The sequence below is a fragment of the Phascolarctos cinereus genome, unplaced genomic scaffold (genome assembly GCF_003287225.1).
Source record: "Phascolarctos cinereus isolate Bilbo 61053 unplaced genomic scaffold, phaCin_HiC Scaffold_2;HRSCAF=192, whole genome shotgun sequence".
In the NCBI taxonomy this organism is placed as follows: Eukaryota; Metazoa; Chordata; class Mammalia; order Diprotodontia; family Phascolarctidae; genus Phascolarctos; species Phascolarctos cinereus.
This window is the reverse complement of record NW_027555625.1, coordinates 233,971,192-233,984,390: the sequence shown is the minus strand read 5'-3', so window position 1 is coordinate 233,984,390 and position 13,199 is coordinate 233,971,192. Positions and strand designations below refer to the sequence as shown.

At 39.8% G+C, this 13,199-nt stretch overlaps 1 protein-coding gene across 1 annotated transcript in view; it reads left to right on the top strand.

Annotated features, from left to right (window-relative positions):
* ATP9A (ATPase phospholipid transporting 9A) overlaps positions 1-13,199 on the top strand; it is a 165,092-nt gene that overhangs the window by 145,612 nt on the left and 6,281 nt on the right. Inside the window, exons 23-27 of the mRNA XM_020984234.2 lie at positions 1,519-1,674; positions 5,445-5,509; positions 6,746-6,854; positions 7,174-7,231; positions 9,067-9,270. Of these exons, the coding sequence (XP_020839893.1) occupies positions 1,519-1,674; positions 5,445-5,509; positions 6,746-6,854; positions 7,174-7,231; positions 9,067-9,270 (592 nt within the window). The remainder of the gene's footprint in view (positions 1-1,518; positions 1,675-5,444; positions 5,510-6,745; positions 6,855-7,173; positions 7,232-9,066; positions 9,271-13,199) is intronic.

Genomic DNA, 13,199 nt, shown 5'->3' with positions numbered 1-13,199 from the left:
TCTGCTTTTTATAATCTCTTTTTTAAAAAATGTATATTTTGGACATAGTAGATAGACAGTTACTGGTTTATGAATCAGGAATAACTGGACTGAAGTCTGTCCTGTGACACATACTATGTGACCTGGGTTAAGTCATTTAACCTCTTGCCACCCAGACAGTTCACTGAGATTGTAAACTGCAGAATCAATGAATATATTGGTAGAAGGAGTTTCCTCCTCGAAGTTCCAGTGAAATCCCTGGTCTCATCTAAAGCATTAACTTTAATAAAGTAGCAACAGAACAGCTGCCCTATTTATTTCTCTACCCTCTTCTGAACTTTTTGGTTCTTTATTTTTCCTGATATTGTTGCTATTCATTATTGTCATCATCATTATTATTAATAATGTGATTATTGCTTATGCCAGTGTTGGTGTGTATACTTACTGTTGGTTTGATTCCGCTTTGCAAGAGGCAACATTTTTTTTTAAGACAATTGGGGTTAAGTGACTTGCCCAGGGTCACACAGCTAGTAAATATCAAGTGTTTGGTCTGAGGCCATATTTGAACTCAGGTCCTCCTGACTTAGGGCCAGTGCTCTGTCCACTGCGCCATCTCAGTGCCCCGGCAACATGATTTTGAGAGCTGGCCTTGGAGCCAGGAGAACCTGAGTTCAAGTTCTGCCTCTGATGCAAACTGACTGTATGACCCTGGGCAACTTGTCAGTGTGCCGGGAAGCTTTCTAAGACTAAGTTGCACAGAAGTTGCCATCCTGCATTGATAATGAGAGTTTCCTCACCTGGCGTTTCCTAAGAGTGAAATCACAGGTCCAATCTCTATCCCGAGTCTTTCTTTACATAACTTTATATAAACATTTCCATATTTCTTTGTATTATTCTTATTTTCTATTTCTTGTGGCATAATATTTTATATTACATTCATGTACTGCGGTTGTCTCAGTCAACCCCTAATAATTGGACTCGTGGATTATTTTCAGTTTCCTATAATGAATAATCTTAAAAGTATTTTAAGAATATCTTCAAACAGCTGGACCTTTTTTTTTCCCCTCGCTAATAACAACCTACAGGTAGGTGTAGTCTTATTAGTGAGATTACTGGGTCAAAGGGCAAGAAGAGTCTTATATCTGAGAAGAGCTTATTTTTCCTTTGGGAAAAAATCGAGCTAACTCACAAGGTATTGAATTTTGTTTAAAAAAAAATATCCTTAGAGGATTTGGTACATTCAGCTACAAGTTCTGGGGTTGGCTTGACCACTTAGCTTTTATTGCTGTATCTAGTTATCCCCCCCAAATTGTAATTGACTTGTAATTCAGAATGTTTTTATTTAAATTACCTCTGCTTATTAAGCTGAACTTCCAAGTTGGACCACCTACCATGTATAGCTTGAAACCAAAGAACTAGAGTTTCTTCATTGAAGTCCCTCAAAAGTTCCCAAAGAACGTCTTGTTTTTTCAATTAAAAAAAAAAGTTTTTACCCTGACCTCTTGTACTCTAATGGTGCTCAATTTCATTGGATTTTAGGAAGGAAAACAAGCATCTCTTGCCGCAGATTTCTCTGTCACTCAGTTTAAACATCTGGGTCGGTTACTTATGGTTCATGGAAGGAACAGTTACAAACGCTCAGCCGCCCTCAGTCAATTTGTTATCCACAGAAGCCTCTGTATCAGCACCATGCAGGTAAACAAAATCTTGGGACCTTCTCAAGTATGTCTTGTGCACCAGATATACTCGATAACCGTATGTTGAATGAATGATTGACTTAGGTAGGGACTGTCGATTTGTAAGTATTAAGGATGCCATGTAAAGTGCTAACCCCAGAGAGGCTTTGATTTTAGGTCTGGCCACAAGTCCTGTGTCTGCTGCTGAAGAACACCCATGGAAGGTTGGCCACTAAGGGAAGAAATTTATCAGTCACAACAGTTCACAAAGATAAAGGTGTGAAAGAGTTAGAACCTGTGTTCATGGAAAAGGGACACTCACACTGGCACAGAGAATATATCATGAATCTGTGCATTGGGTGGGAGCCATAGGAAAGGTGTTTAAGGATGAGGGACCCAGCATGTAAGGATCATGTCTAATATGAAGGCCTCCTGATATATGGAAGTATATGGCTGCTTGGAGAGTTAGTGGAATCCTGTACTTAAAAGTCAGGAAGACCAGAATTAGTTAACTAGCAATGTAAACCTGGGCAAGCTCCTTAACTCCAATCTCCTGTTTCCTTATCTGTGAAATGAGAATAATAATGGCATTTACTCCATAGGGTTGTTGTTAGGGTAAAATGAGATAATATACTTTTCTAACCTTAAAGTGCTATGTAAATGTTAGTCATTCTCATTGTAATTATCTTTATCATCATTAACATCTAACATTAATATTAATATTGTTTTTATCATCATTAATATCTAACATAAGAGCAGTTGGGATTTGCTGCAGAGAAAAATGGCCCACTGGGAAGGTGCAGTTACCTGGCTTGGCTTTCAAGCCCCATTGCAGGCTCGGTCTATGGGGGGGGGTGAGGAGGAGGGAGCCAACACTTTGAGTGTTACTGAACTTTAGGAGCTTAGCAGTGAACAGTTCACAGAAACACCCTTCTGAGACCAATGAGGAGAGGAGGGCAAGTTTAGTCTTCCAAAGGCAGTCATTATTTAGTCCCTTTGTGAATTTAGATAAAAAATACCCTTGGCTAGCTGGGGGAAAAAAATTGGGGACTGGCAGTCATCAAGGCTCAGATCTACCCTGACCAATATATAGCTTCTGGATGTTGAATATGTCACTTAGTTACTGGAGAACTTCACCTTTTAAATGGGAATATTACTGCTTGCCTTCCCTCCTTATAAGGGATAAAATTAAATAATTGGTCTGTAGAATACTTTGAAACAGTACAAATGGGAAGCGGCATTATGATTTATAATTAAGTATGTGCTTATGTGAATATCATATTGTCCTTCAAAATGAAAAGTCACTAGTTTTTACCTAATACGTGTGATAGTTTAACTTCCCCTCAACCCCAACATGTCTTTGGGATTGGTATATTGATTAACAAATTTGTGCATATTTCTTAAGTATTTATCACATTTGTTAATATTTTGATTATTATTCATCAATGATAGATTTTATTTTTGTAACATTCACAGCACTTTATATATACATACACCTACACCTGTGTGTATATATATACATGTATGTGTGTACACATGCGTGCACATACACATATATGCACAATACATGATATGCTAACACAAATATGTGTGTGTGTGTGTGTGTGTGTGTGTGTGTGTGTTTATGAAAGTATTTTTCTCCCAACAACCTTGTGAGAGAGTGTGAATTTTATTATCCCAGTTTTGCAGGTGAGAAAGCTAAGGGTCAGTTTGTAACTTGTCCTGGGCCACACAGCTAGGAAGTATCAAAGTCAGGACTCAAGCCCAGGTCTTCTGTTTCTAAGTCCATGATCTCTCCATTACACTATCCTGTCTCTCATCCATTTACTTGGAGGTGAGGTGTAGGGGTAAGCAGAGGAAGTCAGAATGGGGACCCTCAAATTCATTTTCATCAAAATTCTCCAAATCCAAACAGCTGGTTTGATTAGTCATACCCGCATCTGTGCATTTAATTTACATTAACTTTAGCATTGAGCTGGACAGAGCTATGTTTTTAATCATTTGGAAATTAATCTGTCATCACTGTGTGCGCATAGAGAATCTTGGCTTGATGAGCTTAATTCTTCATTGTTCATATGTTTCTAAGAATTCATGCAAAAAAATTTTTTTTTGAGAATCAAGATGGAGAATTGCCTTTTCTACCATATGAAAACTAAAGCATTTCTACCTGGTAACTGTATCAAGGTAACTTTGTGGGTGTTCAGCATCAGAGAGTAAATGAATTCTTCTCCACTGGTCTTATTTGATAGTGATTTGTTTAAAAACCAGTAGTGAGGGGATGCTAGGAGGTACAATGGATAGAGCACCGCTCCTGGAGTCAGGTAGACCTGAGTTCAGATGTGTCCTCAGATACTAGCTTTGTGACCCTGGGCAAGTCTTTAACCCTGATTGCCTCCAGAAACCCCCCTCCTCCAGCCAAACAAACAAAATCAGTGGTGAGCATTGATTTTGAAAGAAATGGATGTAGTGTTTTCATTTTGCCAAAAGGAGCTGTTGGAAGACCCAGGTAGTCAAATGAGCAAAACTGCTTTAGAGACAAAGCCTAGACATTGTTGTAACAAAATTTACAAAACCTTACAGCTGTTCATCATAGACTCATAGATCCTGTGGGTCTAGAGCTGAGAGAAACCCCAGAGGCTCTCTGGGCCAGTTGATCAGTCAGCAAGTATTTGTTAAATGTTTAACATGTGGGATAGGGGGTAAAGAGTTGGCCTTAAAACCAGAAAGACTTGAGTTCAAGTGCTGCCTCTGACACACACTGTCTGTGTGACCTGTAACCTCCCACTGCTCCAGGCACCTCTCCAAGGCTTTAAATTGCAGAGAAGGCACTGACATGATTTGATGGAGGGAATTTCTTTGCTCAGCAGTTCCCTATGTCGTTACGTACCATGTGTCAGGCTTTGGGTGCTAAGTGGTGGGGAGGCAAAAACAGGCTTAAATTCAAGGAGCTTAAATCTTAATGAAGGAACCCCCCATGGGTAAGTCTTCTCATTTTATAGATGAGGAAACTGAGGCCCAGGAAGGGTAAGTTACTTGCCCAAGGTCATACAGGTAGTGTCCAAGGCAGGATTTAGACCCCAGGCCTTTGATTCCAAATCCAATACTCTTCACTGTATGGCGATGACTTTTGGTTAAAAGGCATTCCTATAGGAAGGGTGAGACTGCAGTAACAGGGAAAGGATCGTGGTTGACCACTGGAGTGATTTGGAAGGGTAGCCCCTGCATTGGCAAATCTGTGTGGTTCACCTCTCTGTTTCTCTCTCTTTACTCTGTCTTTCTATCTCTTTTTCCATTTTTCTCTCTCTTAGAGTTTGTTTCTATCTCTTACACACACACACACACACACACACACACACACACACACACACACACACACACACACACATGAATATGTATGGACTTGCCCTTTCTTCTCTTAGGAAGTGAGAGTGGGATGTCTTTGATTTAGAGCCATTCCTAGGAACAAAGCCCCAGCCTTTCTGTTAATCAGTGCCTCAGGTGGCAACTCTCTTTGGACTGCCTTTGATTTTGCAGGAAAATTTGCAACTAAGAATTAGCTCCCCGAATTGAGTGTCCTTAACTTCCTGTTCTTCCACTAAAAGTCTAAGTGCAGCTAGAGAAATAATTAATTTCATTGGCTCTGATTCATATTTTTCTTGCCGAGTTATCACTGTCATTAGCCAATAATTTCCAAATCAAGAAAGAAATGGTTTTAAATCAGGGGATATCTGATCAGAGGAGAATGGGAGTGGGTCTTTGTATGTGACCTTTTTGCTTTCTCCGTCACAGGCTGTTTTCTCCTCGGTGTTTTACTTTGCTTCTGTACCCCTTTATCAAGGATTTCTCATCATTGGGTAAGTTTATCATTATTTAAGTAAATGCTTAGAGGAGAGATTTTTCTTTTTGGAATCTGGTTGCAAGGGAAGCATTTCCCCAAGGGGACACAATCATTTTGCAAAGGCCTTTCAGTGCCCAAATTATTTTGGACTCATGTTTGTTGTCACTAGGCCTGGGTTATCAATGGAAATGCAATTGAACATACCCTTGAAATAAGTTCTTAACCCTCAAGCCTTAACCTAGCTTCAAAAGTGGAGTCTCTTGTTTTTGTAGCCTTTGTTCTTTCATTGGTACTAGCTGGGGATGAAGAAAATACTGTTTCCCTATTGAGGATCCAGGCTACTAAGTTGGCAGCAAAAGCAAACCCCTGATTTCGTATTCTCAATGTCTCTGTGGGGTTTCTGGGGAAAAATGAAACACTGGGATCAGATGTGTGCTTCCAAAGGCATAGGAACTACCTGCGTGTGGGGAGGAGGCTTTGGTGAGTAAAATCCTAATAGGTAAGGTAAGGGCTTCCAAAAATAGTACCCAGAATCCCAAGCCAAGCAAGGCTTCAGCTATTCAGTGTAGCTTCCACAAGGGGCCACCATGGTATTGTTGATATGAAGAGCCATGTGCATTTATAGTTCATCTTCTTAATTTCTGGATTTCAAAGATGTAAGCTATTAAGTATACCTCCACCATCCTATATTGCTGCCACCAGACTCGACCATATTCCTGACCTTAAGGATTTCAGGAACCTTCTAAAATGGAATAGATCTTATATTACTGATTTCTACCCAACTGGAGATTGTATTCACAGCCTTGGCTTTACATGGTGTAAATAGTTCTTGGGAATCTGATGTAATATGGAAATACAGGGCCTTTGAAAGCTGGATTCTCTAGTGCTGAGTAATTTAAAAGAAGATAATGGGAAAATAGATTGGAGAGGTTTGAAACAACAGATATCCTTTTTAGGGTGATTCTAGGAGTCTGTTTTGTCAAAGAGAGGATTCCAGATATTGTTGCTTATGGAATAGATTGGACAATAGATAGTGGTTTTGCAGCCCCAGTTAGAATGAATGAAATTTTTAGATGATTGGGAAGTTTAAGAAAATATGTTTGGGGTGATGGTAAGCCAATAGGTGTACCAAGCAGGAGACAGAACCTAGGATTCTAGTAGCTTTCACATTAGGCCAAGTGTCAACAGAATTGCTTTTTATTCTTCTCTGTGTGTTGCTAGGTTGCAATTTGTGATTTTTCTTCATTTCTAGGTATTCCACAATTTACACTATGTTTCCTGTGTTCTCTCTGGTCCTGGACAAAGATGTCAAGTCTGAAGTTGCTATGCTGTATCCAGAACTCTACAAAGACCTCCTTAAGGTTCATCAAGATCTTTTTCTGTTTTCTAAGAGCACTCTATACGTATGATACGTATGTGTTATCTGAGCAGACTGGAAGGTGGCCAGTCCTCTTAGTTACTGAAGGGTAGATTCATGCCTGAAGCCTGATGCTGATTCCTTTCAAAATTAATTTCCCTAGTGCCTTTAAAAAAATACATTTTTGTAAAGTTTGGCAGAACTTGTCTCTTGTACTTGTCTTAGTTAATGGATAGATATTTCCTTCTGGTAAAATTAAGGCAGATGGCAGTTAATTAGTTTTCTACATAACTCTCTCTAATCTCTCTCTGTCTTTTACTTAGGGACGACCATTGTCCTACAAGACCTTCTTAATATGGGTTTTGATAAGTGTCTATCAGGGTAAGGAAGTGCAATTTTTTTTTTCTTTATGGTGTGTCAAAAGGAGGCAACATAGTATCTGTTTGCTGTGGTGGAAATGAAGTAACACTTTATGTGATAAAGTAGCCATCGTCAGCCAGGATGTTGTATTATGATGGAGGAATTTCTTCTTACACTGTTATTACAGATTCTTGCAAATACTAGATGAAAGTCAAGCATAAGAGAAGTATTGGATTCTGCTTCCAGACTGTTGTGCATTCAGCCGTGGTGTTGGCTTGGTATAGTGAAAACCACCAGTTTGTTGCTCTGGGAGTCAGACAAGCTAGATTCTAGTTCTGACTCTGATACTTATTACCTTTTTGACCCTGGACAACTCATTTGACCTCTTTTGAGCTTCAGATTCTCCAGCTGTGCTAGGGAGTGGTGATATACTACCTTTCTCACTAAGTTGCGCTTCGTGAACCAGAAAGGGGAACCATTGTCATCATCAGTATTACTCAGGGAGGACTATTTAAACATTTTTAGATTTAAAAAAAAGTTTATATCACCTTTATTTCTGAATATATTCCTTCTTCCTCCACCTCTATCCAGCAAATCATCCCTTCTAATAAAGAAAAATGAAGGAAGAGGTGGGGGGGGAAGCAGTTCACCAAATTCAATCAACACATGAACTGAGTCATTTGCTCCACACCCATAGTTCTCCAACCTTTACAAAGAATAGAGGAGGGAGATGCATTTTTCTTATATCTAATTTGGAGACAAGTTTCTTAGTCATTATAATTACATAACATTCAGTTTCCATTTTTTTTGTTATTTTTATTTCCATTTCCATTGTCATAATAATTGTGTAGATTGTTTTCTTGCTTCTTCATACTTTACTGTTCAGTAATTATATATGTGATCTTATGAAAAGGTATTGATGTTAATAATCCTCCTTATCTCTTATGAGCAGTGTGACTCAGTGACTGATTATTATGCTGAGCTTGCTAAGTTGTTCACGTAGTGAAATAGTTGACACTTCTTTTTTTCAGCTACTTGTTTTGGTTTCTAAGAAACCACTGGCCATTAACTGCCATTATCAGGTCTACTTTCCTTTTTAAATAAAAATATTGAATGTGGATATGAAGCAGAATGAATTTATTTGTGGATGAAGGATATGGAATTTTGTGGATGTGAAAACTTTTCACTTGTACAGATCATAGTCTGTCTGTAACTTAGTTCGGTGGTTCTCAAAGTGTGTTCAAGACCTTCTCAGGGGATCTGCAAGGTCAAAACTTTTTGTAACAATACTATGACATTTCAGTTTCTGGTGTGGCAAATATTTATAGATATAACCCACATAAACAAGAACTTTTGGGGGAGGGGTCCTCTGTAATTTTTTTTAATTTTTTTTTTTGGTGAGGCAATTGGGGTTAAGTGACTTGCCCAGGATCACACAGTTAGTAAGTGTCATGTGTCTGAGACTGGATTTGAACTCACATCCTCCTGACTTCAAAGCCAGAGCTTTATCTTCTGTACCACCTAGCTGCCCTGGTCCTCTATAACTTTTAAGAGTATAAAGGGGCCCTGAGACTAAAAAATTTGAGAACTTTTGCTTTGACTTAAAGAGTTGCCTGAGGCTCTGAGTTTTAATTGGCTTGCCCTTTTGGTCCCATAGTAAATTTCAGAGGTAGGATTTGAACATAGGTCTGCCTGACTCTTGGTCCAACACAATAGTCACCATGCTATGTTGTCTCAATAAGATGAATAAATACTTGCATTAAAACTTGTGGGTGGTGCTGGGTCATATTGGGGAGGGGAACCCATCCTTCAGTTTTGTCTGCTTCACTCAGGGTTTTCTCTTTCTAACTTTGTAGGTAGCATCATCATGTATGGAGCGTTACTGCTTTTTGAGTCTGAATTTGTCCACATCGTTGCAATCTCCTTCACGTCCTTGATTCTTACTGAGCTGCTGATGGTGGCATTGACAATTCAGACGTGGCATTGGCTCATGATAGTGGCGGAGTTGCTCAGCCTTTCCTGTTACATCGCCTCCCTGGTCTTCTTACATGAGTTCATTGGTAAGGTACCAATTGATTTAAACCTAGTAAAAGCTGATATGAGATCCAAGTTCATAGCAGTCAATAGATTGGGAGACTGACATGATGAAGAGCATCTCTCATGCTTGTGGTTGACATCAATGACGTACTATCAGTAGTTCTCATTTTTGAATTGTTTTTCTAGTGGGGCAGCATTGTTTAGTGGATGGAGACTCAAGATTCAAAGACAAGAAAAACTAGGGTCACATACTGCCCCTGACATACATTGATTATGGCATTTCACCTCTCAGTAGTGTAGACAACTCTGAGATACTCTGAGTTGCAGAGAAGATGCTAACTTGCATTGGTAGAGATAGTGTCTTCACCTAGAAGTTTTTTATACCAATGGGAATCACAGATCTTGTTCCTATTCCTTCCCTTTTCCAGTATTGGTTGATTGGTGCCAAGCCATGTGGACTGTCCAATTCAATCCAATCTAATAAGCATTTATTGAGTATTATGTGTAAGGTTGTGTGTTGGGCATGTAGAATAATTTGTCTTGTTTAGCCCTCTTTTTGACAGGTGGCAGAATTTTGTGATATGATTGGTATTTAAAGTATGAACTTTGGTTGGGAAAATTTTAGGTTCAGGTTGCATCTCCATGTGATCTATCTACTGAGCCTACCAGGCTCTAACTAGCTGAGCTCATTGGAGCAGAAGTTCAAGGAGACAGGACAGCCACAAGTTCATTGTCAGGCCCCAAATATAAAATCGGTGGGGAAATGTGGTTCATATGAGCTTTGCATATAGACTGTGGTATTTAGTGGCATATAACAGTTAACAGTGGTCCCTTCCAGCCACACTTGCTCCTTCTGTCCCTCAAATTCCTACAACAGTCTGGATCTTTCTTATTGTATGTTGCCATTCCACCTTATATTAATGTTATTTGTATACCTGACTCCTTCCCTACTAGACTCTGAACTCCATGAAGTCACAGATCACGCCTAATGTACCTAGTATGTAGTGACTGCTCGGCAAGTGTTCGTTGAATGAATTAATCTCTTAAGCTACTCCAAAGTTGGTCACCTTCGACATGATCCTCTGGGAATAGTGGCTATGAGTAGCTTTCAGCAGTGTCCCTAGTATCCTAATTAGAGACGTTCCAAAAAGAGAGGTGGAAATCTTTCCAGGTGATAGTAACATGAGAATTGATTGGCAGTTAGATTCTAAGTCTGAAAGTTCTTCTCTTTTCCCAGTTTCATAAGCCTTTAGCATGTGGGTCATCCAGCTGGTCCAGCATTCACTATGTTATACCATGGATAATCCTCTGGTAATCCAAGCTTGCCAGCCCAGTGCAAGAAAAACTCAAATTCATTTGATCTGTTAAATACTTAAGCCACAGATTATTTCAGACTCCCAAGGTCTAAAACTGGTGTGCATCTTCTTTTATTTTGAGTCACTGCTAGTCTTCCACAGCCTCAAAAGTGTTTGCAAACATTGCCAAAGGATTCTCTCTGTTCTTTAAATATATTAGGTGGGTTTTGTTAAATCTAGGGGAAGCTAGATAGTGTAGTGGTTAGAGTGCTGGGCCTGGAGTCAGGAAAACCTGAGTTCAAATCCAGTCTCACACATGTACTAGCTGTGTGACCTTGAGTAAGTCACTTAACCCTATTTGCCTCAGTTCTTCATCTGTAAAATGAGCTGGAGAAGGAAATGACAAACCATTCTAGTATCTTTGCCAAGAAAATCTCAAATAGGGCCAGCTAGGTGGCACAGTGGCCACAGCCAGAGTGCTGGCCCTGGAGTCAGAAGGACCAAGTTCAAATCTGGCCTCAGACACTTACTAGCCATGTGACTCTGGGCAAGTCACTTAACCCTGATTGTCTCAGGGGAAAAAAAAAAGAAAAAGAAAACTCCAGTTGGGGAATTGGATATGACTAAGACAATTGAACAACAAAAAGTTAAGTCCAGTTCTGTAAATAATTTAGCTGGACTATAAAGATGGTTGTAGGGTCATAGGATCATAGATTAGAGCTAGAAGGAACCTTTAGAGGCCATCTTCGTGAGTTCAAATATGACCTCAGACACTTACTAGCTGAGTGACCCTGGGCAAATCACTTAATCCTATTTGCCTCAGTTTACTCATCTGTAAAATGAGCTAGGAAAGGAAATGGCAAACCACTCCAGTATCTTTGCCAAGACAACCCCAAAAGGGATCACAGAGTCAGACATGGCTAAAAATGACTGAACAGCAAGAAGCAAGAAAGCTTAGAACAGCTTCCCAGATGTGTCAAAAATCAATATGTATTAAGTATGTATTCAGTGAGCAAGGGACTGTTCTCAGCAGGATGTGGGGTACAGCGAAGTCTAAAACATGTCCCTATGCTTTAAGGATCTTACAGCATAATTGGAGGCAATGTGGAATAGTAGAATATGCCCTGGACTTAATCAGAAGACCTAAGTTTGAGCCTTGGCTGTACCTACTTATTAGCTGGACGATCATGGGCTGGTGCTTACACATAATCCACCACCTTCCTTCTCTGTGTCTGCACTGGCCTAGAATGTTCTCTCTTCCAACGTTTGACTCAAAGAATCCCCAGCTTTTTTTAAGATGCAGCTCAAGTGCTGCACTCCTGTCTTTCCCTCCTCTCCCTCAGCTGCTTGAGCCATCCCTCTAAGGTTATCTTCTATCAGTTCTGTGTTTATCTTGTACGTTCTAATTGATACAGGCTGTCCCAAAAGTCTCAGTGCAATATTAAGTCTTAACGAAATGTTGTCTGCCCCGTTGGAATGTAGACTTCTTAAGGGCAAGTATTCATTTGAATTTTTCTTTGGATACCCAGTCCTTGATACAGTTCCTGGCACATAGTAAGTACTTAATAAATGTTTATCGATTGGTTGATTTCAGTTTCAGTACCCTGAGTTGTCATTTCCTCATCTCTAAAATTGGGATGAGCAGATGTTCATTTATTTGGCTGTGAGGATCAAAATGAGTTAATATTTGTGAAGCAGCTTGCAGACCCTGAAGCAATGGATAAAGGTAATAATAAATATAATAAATTATTACATAAAGAGATAACTGACAACCTAAAGCAGGGGAGGATGAATGGCAAGGGGATGGCAGAGAAAAGCAGGAGTCCCTATAGACAGAGACTTCTAAGAGTCCCTAGGAAGGAGAGATCTATATGAGCTGAGATGTCTAGAAAGACTTTTCCTGGAGGAAATGACACTTTAACCAGACTCCAGAAGGTGAACTGGAGTCCAGAGGATGCCCTCTGGCTTTCTTCTTTCTAAACCTGAAGGCATCCAAATACTGGGTTCCTGCTTCCTCTTCCACTAGGTTTGTAAGAAGACATTGTTCAGTTTAATCTGGTTGCTGCACATCTCCTCTCACTGGAGTTTTCTTCACCTACTACCAATAACCACAAGATGTCACTCCTCTTCTCTCAAAAGTCATAAATACCTATCACTGTGCCCTGTACTAGGAGAAGTATATGCCCTCATTTTCTTTGTACAGAGCAGATCTTTATAGGAGATCCTCAACACATGAGTAGCTCAACTTGCTTTGAACTTATTTCAGGTACAGGTAATAGATTTCTGATAAACTAAAACTGGCAAAAGGAACTACTGGAGAGTAGGCTCATCCCTTTGAATTGAAATATGCAGAATATGTAGTTTCAGAGTTCAAAGGAGACAGAGACTCTCAAGTCAGAAAATTCCCAAATTAAAAAGCACCCAGAGAAATTCTTGCTATGCAGCAAAATGTATGGGGAGGCAGTGTGGTCCATTGGGCAGAGCATTGCCAAAGGGCTGGGAAATCAGCCCTAGACCTGGTTCTGCTACTTTCTAGTCATTTGACCTTGGAAAAGTCACAATCTCTCTGAGCGTGTTTCCTCACCTAGAAAATGGGACAAAAATTATGCTTGCAAATAACCACCTCATGGGGCTGTTGTAGGGAAAGCATTTCAAAT